The sequence below is a fragment of the Notolepis coatsorum genome (assembly GCF_963971535.1).
Source record: "Notolepis coatsorum genome assembly, chromosome: 14".
NCBI classification, from domain to species: domain Eukaryota; kingdom Metazoa; phylum Chordata; class Actinopteri; order Aulopiformes; family Paralepididae; genus Notolepis; species Notolepis coatsorum.
Window position 1 is genome coordinate 98,408,887 of NC_140178.1, and position 13,445 is coordinate 98,422,331.

A 13,445-nucleotide genomic window follows, 5' to 3' on the forward strand; every position below is an offset into this window, starting at 1 on the left:
ACTGTACCCATTCTGCAATCTGTTAATAAAGTTTTCATTCATTCATTCATTCACACTGCCACAGGCTTGCCCAGTGAGAGGATTCTCCGACGCTGCAGCTGGACCCTATTGAACACTGCCTACGCGCGCGCCCGCGTTCTCCTTTCCTAGGAATGCGAGAGAGCGCGCGAGTGAGTGAGTGGGGGCGGGGGGGGGGGCGTGCGGGGGGTTGCCAGGCAGCAAAAAGCAGGCCGACTGAGAAACTGCGGTTCATAGCGACGAGAGCACGGTGACAGCAGGACAGACACCGCCAGAATCTCCTCTTGCACACATTATTATTAGACACAGAGATAACATAGGACCTAACAGCTACATCGACGAACATTTTTTTTTTTCGGTTAGATTTAAATAATTTATTATTCTGCGGGGGGAAACGTGAATGGTGTCGTTGCAGTAGTAGCGCTTGCTCGGGTGATTCAAGCACTCTTTGCAGGAAAGGAAAACAGAACTATAAAATTCAGATTTTTGAAAAGATTCCTGTATGACTCTTTTGGAGCTCAGAATGACGACTGCGATGGACACAAACAACAACACAGGTAAAAACATTTTTTTTTGTATACATACATTATTATTTTTAGTATTATTATTATTATTATTTTTTTTAAAGTTGAGTGCTTGTAAATTTGTGAGATGTAGTAGTATAGCCTGTACGATTATTGTTTGTCTGGTTGCGTCAGTGTGACGATAGGCTACTTGCAGGAAATATAACGTTATATGAATAAAACTCTAAAAGCTCTGCTAGTCTATTCTGTCTGGTGTAAACATGCTATTATTACATTATGCAGACTTGATTTGTGCTGTGCGTAAAAAGTAGTTACACTGCTGAATACAGCAACGTTTAATCGGTGCAGTTGATTATGAGGGGCCGTTTAGGCCATAATATACCGTCACTTAAATCATACGTAGCCTATGCTATTGAAAAACGTGTGCGTATACCATTGAAATCTGTCACGTATGCTAGTGAAAAGCTTGTGCGTATATATACAAACACTGTCGCGTATGAGCTCCTGATATGTACATATCTCGTGATATGATATGATATATATTCTGTATGAACGTTAGTTTAAATTTGACATGTAAAATGTAAAATGTCATGTATCATCATCGTCGTGACTTTGGATTTTTATTTTATTTATCCTTTGTTGTTGGCGTTGAAAGGTGCCGAGATGTATAGCCTGTACAGTCTAATTCACAATTTTGGAAATGTTGTGCGTAAAAAAGTGGACCGTTGGTTATTATTGTATTTGATTGTTTGGAGACTTGAATCGCGAATCATGTATTTATTTACCAAATTCTGCACCCGCACATACCGTGAGGTTGGACCTGCCTTACTGCCCTACTTAACACAAGTAACCCACTCCAGTCATTAGATCTCGGAAGGTTATTAGTCAAGTGGATGTTTTTGAATGGGATATAAATTATTTTCATTCATTCATTCATTCATTCATTCATTCATTCATTCATTCATTCATTCATTCATTCATTCATTCAGTGCTAAACTACTAGAAAAGGTTCCAGACAGTAAACGGTGTCGACATGTTATGAATAGAAAAAAACCGTTGTAAGCTGTATTCAGATACAGTGAGACATTTACTTACAATTGCAGTTTTTGTGACTATATGAGCTATATAAAGTTACATCATTCACCCCAAAAATAAACGAGTAAATAATAATAATAATAATAATAATAATAATAATAATAATAATAATAATAATAATAATAATAATAAAAACATTAAAACATAAAAACAAATGTTGTGTTCCGGTGGTGTTTGAGGGAACTAGGTCATATGACGGGTCGGTGTCAGGGGGACGAAACCCGGTGATGCGCGCGCACGTGTGTGTGTTCTTCCAGCCAGTCCCTGTTCGGTTCACATGTACCGCCAAACCCAACCACGTGTGTTTTGTTTTGTTATAGGACAGTCGGAGCTCATTGCATAATTCCTCGTCAGCGTTGTCTCATCTGTATGCCCCCCCCCCACACACACACACATACATTATTATCCCTCCTCTCTCGCCTCCTCTCCTATTACCTATCAGACTATCTAGGTCCCCTTGCATATCTCTCTCTCTCGCTCTCTCTCTTCTCTCTCTCTCTTGCCCTCTCCCTCTCTCTTATCTCTCTCCCTCTTCTTTCTCTCTCTCTCACCCTCTCCCTCTTCTCTCTCTCTCCCCCTCTCTTCTCTCTCTCTCTCTCTCTCTCCCTCTCTTCTCTCTCTGTCTCTCTCTCTCTCTCTCTGGGTGACGCATGCCTGGCTTTGCCATGATGGGCGCTGTGATTGGAGACAGTGGGGAATAACCGTTGTATATGAAAGGCGTCACCCTCTGAAGAAACTGGGACACCGCGAAACTGATCTGAGGGCGTCTTAAACACACACACACACACACACACACACACACACACACACACACACACACACACACACACACACACACACACACACACACACACACACACACAACCAACCCTCCCATCGTGGAACATTAATATAGGGCATCGGGCACATTTCTACGCCCTAGAGGCAGCGGAAAACAACAAAAACAAAAAAGTCAAGACATATTTTCATGCTCTAGTTCAGGGGTAGGCAACCATAGGCACGCAGGGGCAGCAGTAAAAAATAAATATATATATATATATATATATATATATATATATATATATATATATATATATATATATAATTTTTTTTTTTTTTGCTCTGAAATATTATAGTGAAATATTTTGCACTGTTGTCGCATTTATCTTGTTGAAATCCTCCCACAGGTTATTTTTACTACCACATATTTAATTGAGACCCTTTATTTGTTTATTATTTCAATTTAGCTGGAAATACATTGCTACATCATTCAGTAACATTTGCAGAGCCTTATAACAAAAACATTATTACGGTCACCATTGTGACCAGTGGGATTAATCAACACATTTTATTATTTATTTTTCTATTTCATTGAACATTGCACATGTTAAAAGCCATTTTTTTCACTCAAAATGTGAGTATTACCAAGTCAACTTGTGTTCTTAAAAGAATGACAATAAACATAGTTTTATTAGGTTGAAATAATGTGGTTGTGTACTTATTTTTCTGTTAACTTATTATGGATTGAAAACTGAAAACCTTAATGCACAGTAACTGAACTCAATATTTTTAAGTTCTGGTAACTTATTATTATTATTTTTTTACAGTGTAGTCTTGCGATCAATCAAAACTTATTTACACGATATACCTCACATTCACCCTCCATTCACATCCTGGTGTTCTCCTGGTGTTCTCCATTAGGCCTGTAGGTGGAACTATGACAGCACACGTACAGTACACACCCCGATGTGTACAAATACCGTGATGTCCCACTATGTTACCTGTTTATTGCACAATGTTGTCTATTGGATTCTATTATATGTTGTACTACTGTATTGCACATCGTTGCGGGCAAGACCACCCGCATTTCATTGTATACTTGTATGCCGTGACAAATAAAACTCCTGACTTGACTTGGTGTGTGATGTGTCCAAAAATGAATGGGCAAATGTGAGTGAAATGGTCGCACTGTATGCAGCTGTTTGTCTGCATTGCATTCCCCCCCCCCCCAACTCAGATTTAGGGTTGATACAACCATCATAATAATATTGTTAATAATAACAATAACAATAATGATGTAATAATGTTAAAATTATCATTAAAAATACCTGATTATGAGAAAAATAATTTACGATGCATGGAATATTGTTGAGGCACACTAGTTACAACTATTTCAAACAGGCACTCCATGTCAAAAAGGTTGCTGACCCCTGCTCTAGTTGGTGGAGCTCTTGATGCTATGAACAGATAAATATGAGCAATAAACTATATTTGGGGTAAGAACGTTCCAAATAGTATATTCCATCTACAAATCGCCTTTTTATAATGTACATGAATGTAATCCTGATTAATACGAGTGTATAGTTACAACTCGCTTGGCTACCTGCGGCTGTGTACAATTTGCACTGTTTTGAATTAGAATAGGCTTAATCGCGTTTAGGTGAATTCAGAATAATTTGGCACACGTTTTGTAAGACATTTGTAACAAGCCTGACACTGTGTGTTATAGTATAGCCAAAATTATAAAATTTTTAATACGATGTCACTGATTCAGAAATAGCCCCGTTTTATTTGGCGTCCTTTGGTACCTTGGACAGCGCCACAGAGAGAGAGAGAGAGAGAGAGAGAGAGGGGGGAGAGAGAGAGAGAGGGGGGGAGAGAGAGGGGGGAGAGAGGGGAGGCAGGGATGGAGAGAGGAGAGGGGGGAGGCAGGGATGGAGAGAGGAGAGGGGGGAGGCAGGGATGGAGAGAGGAGAGGGGCGAGTGTGTGTGTACTCTAGGGAATGAATGGAGAAACGTGAGAACATTGGAAGGGGGGGGGGGGGGGGGGTGTTTTGGTAGGCGGGGCGGTCGCGAACCAGTCTCGTTGCCTGCTGTCTGGGAGCCTGCTGTCTGAGAGAACGCACGTGACGCAGGGGCGTGACTGGAACACTGTGTGAGAGTTTCCACGAGGGAAGCCTCCTCTGCAGCAAAGAAACCAGTTTGGGTCACATAGCTCTGCTCCCCCCCCCCACACACACACACATACACACATGCATAGCCATGCAATTACCGTAGTCTTAAAATAGCTCACTCTAGTATCTCCTTTGGAACTGGTTTCCGAAATCCTGGAGGATGTGTCACAGAACTGGGTTGTTCCGTTTTACTCATTCATTTGAACTTGTGTCATTTGTTACACACATGAGCCTGTTTACATTAATATGAGCTATAAGGTAACTCCATCTAATGACACCTGTCGCACTTAGTTAATTAACACTTTCAGAGCCCTTGCTTAACCTTGATTTACCCGTTGAATGCCCACCATCCACTTCAATGTTAGCGTTAAAAACGCCTAATCTATGTTTTAAATTATGGCTGTGTCTAATCTGCCCGTCGCTTTATCAATGACTCGTTTGCAGTCAACATTGTCGAAGCGGATTGTTTTTTTATCGGTTCATTTTCGTTTTATAGCATTTTGAAAAGCCCTCGTTTTCAAGGAAAATATAAAGATTCCATGATAAAAGACATTTACTGGAATATTCAATCTAGAATACACAAAAACTTTGTAATTTTTCTGCCTATTTATGAATCGTTTTCAAATAAACGCTAGATTATCGATAGTATAATGTGTACGTATGCACGCTATAGACGCAAGCTGAAAAAAAATATTTCCTCATCAGCGATCGCCGCACACAGACACATCACACATAGGGCAAACGCTGAGATCTCAGCGAATACAACTCTGATTATCCCAAGACTAGTAAAATAGATTCCTTACCTCAGATCAGATGTTCTCCAAAAAGATTATTCCAATTCGAAATATCGATCACGCTTATTGATTGATTATTGGCTGCTGTGAATATATATTCCAGGCTGATTCCCCGTCCCGCGATGACTTCCATGTTGATCAGACTTCCTTGCCAGCACAAGGAGCCAGCTGGCTCCGCCTCTACATAAGCGACTGACCTGCAGTTACACAGGGATAGATGATAGGGGGCGCTTTTTTCCATTCTGAGCTCCTGTAGGGGCTGGTGTACCAACGGGAGACTCGGTTGATGAAATATGATTTCAGATCGCTAATAAAACAATAAAATTATATTTGTCGTCGTGGGAACTCAACAGGGGGGGGGGCGGCTGATAAAACGAGATATGTCGTCCGTGACACTGAAAGGGTTAAGGAATAGAGAGATGAGTATTTACACATGTATGAACCCCAATGTGTTTTGGCAGGTACCTTCATCAGGGTTACTTGTAAATTAAGTTGGCCTGTTTTCTTTGTCATCTTACATGTTGTCTAGCAACATGCCATGGTGACCTATCTGGCTGCAGACACATGTTAATTATGTAATAGGCTGTACATGGGATAAAGCCACGACCAGACTATAGCCCAAAAAAAAAAAAAAAAAAAATTCAAAACAGTGTGTGACACAAATGGGATTTTTTATGATTGTCTATAACCCTTTTTACTACCACACTACTAAAGGGTTAACCCTTTCACTGTGACAATACAGAAGGTTAACCCTTTCACTGTGACAATACAGAAGGTTAACCCTTTCACTGCCACACGACAAATGGTTAACCCTTTCACTACCACACTACAGAAGGTTAACCCTTTCACTACCACACTACAGACGTAGTCGGTCAGTCAGTCAGTCAGTCAGTCGGTTAGTTAGCAAATTAGACGGTAACCTAGTAATAGTAGCCTACTACTATAACTAGTAGTATTAGTACTAGATAGTTACTTAACAAGCTAGTTGAGCCTTTTGCCCCAGATATTCAGTCAGACCTTGAGCCAAAGTTTACACTGCAGTTCTCCAGACGGCACAGTTCCGGCCAGCGCCCCCAGTGCGTCACCTGACCCCAATACCGCTCTGTGAAAGAACAGCACGGGTGGCTTTCTGCAGTAAAACGTGAACCTGCTGCAAAGGCATTTTCAACGGACAATAATGATGTTTTTTTTCTCTCTTTTTTTCTGCACATGAACTCGCAGATGAAGAAAGAGAAGGAAGAGATATGAAAGAGAGAGAGAGAGAGAAATGTGTATGGGGAAGGAGAGAGAGATGGAAAGAGGGAGCTGTAAGCATGCAGTAGTGTGCAGGGGGAGGGGCGGTGGGCGGAGCCTAGGGCTGCAGAGCAGACCAGTGCACGTGCAGCGTTGCCGCGGCGACACTCAACACAGTGACCCTGTGCCCCTTTGTTCTAGTCGCTACAAAGTTATGTAATCACATTGTGACTGGCTGGCATGACCACTGACTGACTAGTGGACTGGATAGACTGGTTGGTTAACTGGTTGACTGAATGACTGGGTGACTGGGTCACTTATTGACTGGTTGACTGGCTGACTAATCAACTGGTTGACTTATTGACTGGTTAATGACTTGATGACTGACTCGGTGACTAGTCAACTGGGTGACTTATTGACTGGTTAATGACTTGATGACTGGGTGACTAGTCAACTGGGTGACTTATTGGCTGGTTAATGACTTGATGACTGGGTGACTAGTCAACTGGGTGACTTATTGACTGGTTAATGACTTGATGACTGGGTGACTAGTCAACTGGGTGACTTATTGACTGGTTAATGACTTGATGACTGGGTGACTAGTCAACTGGGTGACTTATTGACTGGTTAATGACTTGATGACTGGGTGATTAGTCAACTGGGTGACTTACTGACTGGTTAATGACTGGTTGACTAGTCAACTGGGTGACTTATTGACTGGTTAATGACTGGTTGACTGGCTGACTAATCAACTGGTTGACTTATTGACTGGTTAATGACTTGATGACTGGGTGATTAGTCAACTGGGTGACTTACTGACTGGTTAATGACTGGTTGACTGGCTGACTAGTCAACTGGGTGACTTATTGACTGGTTAATGACTTGATGACTGGGTGACTAGTCAACTGGGTGACTTATTGACTGGTTAATGACTTGATGACTGGGTGACTAGTCAACTGGGTGACTTATTGACTGGTTAATGACTTGATGACTGGGTGACTAGTCAACTGGGTGACTTATTGACTGGTTAATGACTTGATGACTGGGTGACTAGTCAACTGGGTGACTTATTGACTGGTTAATGACTTGATGACTGGGTGACTAGTCAACTGGGTGACTTATTGACTGGTTAATGACTTGATGACTGGGTGACTAGTCAACTGGGTGACTTATTGACTGGTTAATGACTTGATGACTGGGTGACTACTTCAACTGGGTGACTTATTGACTGGTTAATGACTTGATGACTGGGTGATTAGTCAACTGGGTGACTTACTGACTGGTTAATGACTTGATGACTGGGTGACTAGTCAACTGGGTGACTTATTGGCTGGTTAATGACTTGATGACTGGGTGACTAGTCAACTGGGTGACTTATTGACTGGTTAATGACTTGATGACTGGGTGACTAGTCAACTGGGTGACTTATTGACTGGTTAATGACTTGATGACTGGGTGACTAGTCAACTGGGTGACTTATTGACTGGTTAATGACTTGATGACTGGGTGATTAATCAACTGGGTGGCTTACTGACTGGTTGGCCGACGGGCTAACTTACTGGTTTGCCAGCTGACTGACTAACAGACTGACCAACTGACTGACTGAACGCTTGCCTGGTTGACTGAATGGAACTATGTTACAAGTGCTCAAACCGCACAGAGCTATCTTTGGCCGGTCACGCTGCCAGTGCGTATCCAGGCCAGGATGTCACGGTGAAATGTACAGAGCAGAAAAATACACTCTGTCCTCTTTCTGCTCCGAAGTTCTGGGCTCCGGTCCAAGTTCTTACCCTGGAAAGAAGCACGTGTTTCCCCACGTTGCCGTACAGTACTGTGTGTTCCTATTGGTGGAGGGGAAGCGGGCGGAGTGGGACAAAGCAACATCAAGGTAGAATACATCCAAGATATGTAGATAATATATGATAAATAATATAATAATAACACACAGAGCATTCAGGAACGTGTCACGACTGACGGCGAACAGCAGGGTTCCTCCATTGTGCCACATTATGCGTCATTACAGGACACTAGAATAAAGCAAAGAGATATTTAATGAGTATAATGAGTAAAGGTTGAGTAACCCTTTGTCGTGTGGCAGTGAAATGGTTAACCTTCTGTAGTGTGGTAGTGAAAGGGTTAACCCGTTGTCGTGTGTCAGTGAAAGGGTTAACTTTCTGTATTGTCGCAGTAAAAAAGGGTTAACCCTTTGGTAGTGTGGCAGTGAAAAGGGTTAAAACAGAAAGCAGCTAATCTGACAGCAGCCACGGCTAAAGTCTTCTCGGCGCGCATGTGTGTGCGCACGTGCGTGTGTGTGTGCTGCGCAGTGTCCCACAGAGAGGCACGCGGGCAGAGAGGAAGGGAACAGAGCGGGTGGCAGCAGCATCAGGGGAGCACGTGCACTGCAAGGGCCTGGCACGTGCACGTGGGCACACAGGCAATAGACACACACAGCCTTGGAGAGATGGAGACACACGGGAACACGGCCTGGCACCTGCTGCTGGTGTCCCACCCCCGCGCCGCGGGGCCAAGGTTTCTGGGTCAAACGGGAGAGCTCACGTTTCCCAGACCAAAAGAAAACCATAACGACAGCCCCCCCCCCCCCGTTGACTCAAATTTTATGATTTGAATACACTTTTAATACGTATTCACCTCTGTGGAGGAGGAGTTGGTCGTGTTGTTAAGACAGTTCTTTCACTTAACTAGCCTGGTTTATGTCTGTCCCCCAAGTACTTGACTAATATTCAAAATCATAGGACTTTTAAGACAAATACATGGGCCCCTAAAATGGAAATACTCAAGTGAAGTACAAGTACCTTCTATCTATAATATGTAAACAAACGGGGGGGGGGGGGGGTCGCCCCATCGGCGGGTGAAGTGGCTGTATTGTGGTGGTAGTGAAGTGGTTAGCCTTCTGTAGTGTGGTAGTGAAAGGGTTAAAGCCCCTTGTTGTTCCTGAAGAGACTTGACTCTTCTGGAATGTTCATCCGCTCCGTCTCCTGCCTCAAAATAGAGTTGTTGTAGACAAAGCAGAGTTCTAGGGTCAGGTCACATGATGCCGTTACGCTGTGTTTAGATTGAGTTCCTAGAAAAGTCAGATTGTTCTGAACTCCCCCCTGTCGCCAGGGCGCCCCCCCCCCCCCCCCCCCGCCCTCCTCCCACCCCTATATTCTGTTGCTGTAATGACAGGAATCTAGCCAAGGATCCACTCCACCCACCTGCCTACTACGCACACACACACACACGCACGCACGCACGCACGCACGCACGCACACACACACACACACACACACACACACACACACACACACACACACACACACACACACACACACACAAGGAACGGAGACTGTAGACTGTCTGGTTGAGGCTGCGTTTTGTCTCTCTCTTTCTCTTCCTCTCTCTCTCTCTCTCACCCATGTCGCGTTGCACTGAACAATAAACTAGACACGTCAGATGAGGATTCTAACCCTTCTCTCCCTCCCTCCCTCCCTCCCTCCCTCCCTCCCTCCCTCCCTCCCTCCCTCCCTCTCCCCCTCCAGGAGGTGTGATCTCCTACGTGGGCTCCCGTGGAGGCTCTCCCAGCCGCACCAGCCCCGTCTCCATGATGTACGGCAGTAACGGCTCCAGCTCCCCCCCCTGCTTCCACGGCAGCAGCGGCTCCTCCGGACTGGGCTCGGCGGGAGAAGACGGCTCCTCTTCCTCCTCCTCCTCGTCCGGAGGCTCCCCGAGGCGGCGCGACGACGTCACCTCCGTGAGGGCGTCGCCCAGCAAGTCCGTGGCCAGCCTCACCAGTAAGCTCCCAGTTAACAGTTAACCGCTTTAGATCAAAAGTCTCCGTCGCTGCACTGTCACTGTGGCTGGTCTGCCCATCCGTGGCTCTCAAGTCTTATTCCAGTGCTACACCGACCTCCGTCAGCAGAAAGGCTGAGCTATATCAATGGCTCCGCCCTTTCGAAGGCTGAGAACAAATGGCAAAATTCAATTTTGATCTTATTTTCACAGGTGAAAAGGTGTACAAAAATAAATAAAAAAAAAAAAATCCGTCAAATTACGCACAAGGTCATTGAAGTGCTTAAAGTGCTTGATATTTGACCAAAAAAGTCCAGGCCTGGAATTCCTTAAACAGCCCATTTTAGAACAAGGTGCTTAAAAAGTCCTTGAAATTCAAATCAACCATTCGCATTGAAAGTTTTGTTCATCCATGATAAAATTGTTCTGAATCAAGAAATGTCTTGTCTTTTGGGTGAAAGTGGCCTCGAGTGACTGGTCCACTGTGGTCACCGTTAACCCTGTGTGTGTCTGTGCTCCTCGTTAACCCTGTGTGTGTCTGTGCTCCTCTGGTTAATAACCCTGTGTGTGTCTGTGCTCCTCTGGTTAATAACCCTGTGTGTGTCTGTGCTCCTCTGGTTAATAACCCTGTGTGTGTCTGTGCTCCTCTGGTTAATAACCCTGTGTGTGTCTGTGCTCCTCTGGTTAATAACCCTGTGTGTGTCTGTGCTCCTCTGGTTAATAACCCTGTGTGTGTCTGTGCTCCTCTGGTTAATAACCCTGTGTGTGTCTGTGCTCCTCTGGTCCACTGTGGTCACCGGTGCTAATAACCCTGTGTGTGTCTGTGCTCCTCGTTAACCCTGTGTGTGTCTGTGCTCCTCTGGTTAATAACCCTGTGTGTGTCTGTGCTCCTCGTTAACCCTGTGTGTGTCTGTGCTCCTCTGGTTAATAACCCTGTGTGTGTCTGTGCTCCTCGTTAACCCTGTGTGTGTCTGTGCTCCTCTGGTTAATAACCCTGTGTGTGTCTGTGCTCCTCGTTAACCCTGTGTGTGTCTGTGCTCCTCGTTAACCCTGTGTGTGTCTGTGCTCCTCCTCAGCTGTCCTCAGAGCTGAACGGCATGGTGCTGCTGTGTGGAGACGTGGCCTCCGGCTTCCACTACGGGGTCCACGCCTGCGAGGGCTGCAAGGTGAACACACAACACACTGTATCATGAACCCTTTCACTGCCACACTACAGGAGGTTAACCCCTTCACTACCACAGACGGTTAACCGTCTGTAGTGTGGCAGTGAAAGGGTTAACCTTCTGTAGTGTGGTAGTGAAATGGTTAACTGTCTGTAGTGTGGTAGTGAAAGGGTTAACCTTCTGTCGTGTGGTAGTGAAAGGGTTAACCTTCTGTCGTGTGGTAGTGAAAGGGTTAACCTTCTGTAGTGTGGCAGTGAAAGGGCTAACCGTCTGCAGTGTGGTAGTGAAATGGTTAACCGTCTGTAGTGTGGTAGTGAAAGGGTTAACCTTCTGTCGTGTGGTAGTGAAATGGTTAACCGTCTGTAGTGTGGCAGTGAAATGGTTAACCGTCTGTAGTGTGGCAGTGAAAGGCCTTCTGTATTGTCGCAGTGAAAGGGTTAACCTTCTGTAGTGTGGTATAGTAAAAGGGTTAACCATCTGTAGTGTGGTAGTGAAAGGGTTAACCGTCTGTAGTGTGGTAGTGAAAGGGTCAACCGTCTGTAGTGTGGTAGTGAAAGGGTTAACCTTCTGTAGTGTGGTAGTGAAAGGGTTAACCGTCTGTAGTGTGGTAGTGAAAGGGTTAACCATCTGTAGTGTGGTAGTGAACGGGTTAACCTTCTGTAGTGTGGTAGTGAAAGGGTTAACCTTCTGTAGTGTGGCAGTGAAAGGGCTAACCTTCTGTAGTGTGGTAGTGAAATGGTTAACTGTCTGTAGTGTGGTAGTGAAAGGGTTAACCTTCTGTCGTGTGGTAGTGAAAGGGTTAACCGTCTGTAGTGTGGCAGTGAAAGGCCTTCTGTATTGTCGCAGTGAAAGGGTTAACCTTCTGTAGTGTGGTATAGTGAAAGGGTTAACCATCTGTAGTGTGGTAGTGAAAGGGTTAACCGTCTGTAGTGTGGTAGTGAAAGGGTCAACCGTCTGTAGTGTGGTAGTGAAAGGGTTAATCTTCTGTAGTGTGGTAGTGAAAGGGTTAACCTTCTGTAGTGTGGTAGTGAAAGGGTTAACCTTCTGTAGTGTGGCAGTGAAAGGGCTAACCTTCTGTAGTGTGGTAGTGAAATGGTTAACTGTCTGTAGTGTGGTAGTGAAAGGGTTAACCTTCTGTTGTGTGGTAGTGAAAGGGTTAACCGTCTGTAGTGTGGCAGTGAAAGGCCTTCTGTATTGTCGCAGTGAAAGGGTTAACCTTCTGTAGTGTGGTATAGTGAAAGGGTTAACCATCTGTAGTGTGGTAGTGAAAGGGTCAACCGTCTGTAGTGTGGTAGTGAAAGGGTTAACCTTCTGTAGTGTGGTAGTGAAATGGTTAACCGTCTGTAGTGTGGTAGTGAAAGGGTTAACCGTCTGTAGTGTGGTAGTGAACGGGTTAACCTTCTGTAGTGTGGTAGTGAAAGGGTTAACCTTCTGTATTGTGGTAGTGAACGGGTTAACCTTCTGTAGTGTGGTAGTGAACGGGTTAACCTTCTGTAGTGTGGTAGTGAAAGGGTTAACCTTCTGTAGTGTGGTAGTGAAAGGGCTAACCCTTTGTCGTGTGGCAGTGAAAGGGTTAACCTTCTGTATTGTCGCAGTGGAAGGGTTAACCATTTTGGTAGTGTGGCAGTGAAAGGGTTAACGCAGTACTATCCTCGTCCACTAGGGCACTTTATATCTCACTGTCGGTCAGTTAATTAACGCAGTTACCGTCCTTGTCCACCAGGGGTTCTTCCGGCGCAGCATCCAGCAGAACATCCAGTACAAGAAGTGTCTGAAGAACGACACCTGCACCATCATGCGGATGAACAGGAACCGCTGCCAGCAGTGTCGCTTCAGGAAGTGCATGTCGGTCGGCATGTCCAGAGATGGTACGTCTTGACTGGCCTCCTGAGCGCC

The 13,445-nt window shown here is 44.8% G+C and overlaps 1 protein-coding gene across 1 annotated transcript in view; it reads left to right on the forward strand.

Moving 5' to 3' along the window:
* Window positions 1-260: 260 nt before the first annotated feature.
* LOC311240673 (nuclear receptor subfamily 1 group D member 1-like) overlaps window positions 261-13,445 on the forward strand; it is a gene marked incomplete at its 3' end in the record, with an annotated part of 13,860 nt that continues 675 nt past the window's right edge. The window contains exons 1-4 of the mRNA XM_084329246.1: window positions 261-575; window positions 10,137-10,388; window positions 11,473-11,552; window positions 13,273-13,417. Of these exons, the coding sequence (XP_084185372.1) occupies window positions 521-575; window positions 10,137-10,388; window positions 11,473-11,552; window positions 13,273-13,417 (532 nt within the window). The 5' untranslated portion in view covers window positions 261-520. The remainder of the gene's footprint in view (window positions 576-10,136; window positions 10,389-11,472; window positions 11,553-13,272; window positions 13,418-13,445) is intronic.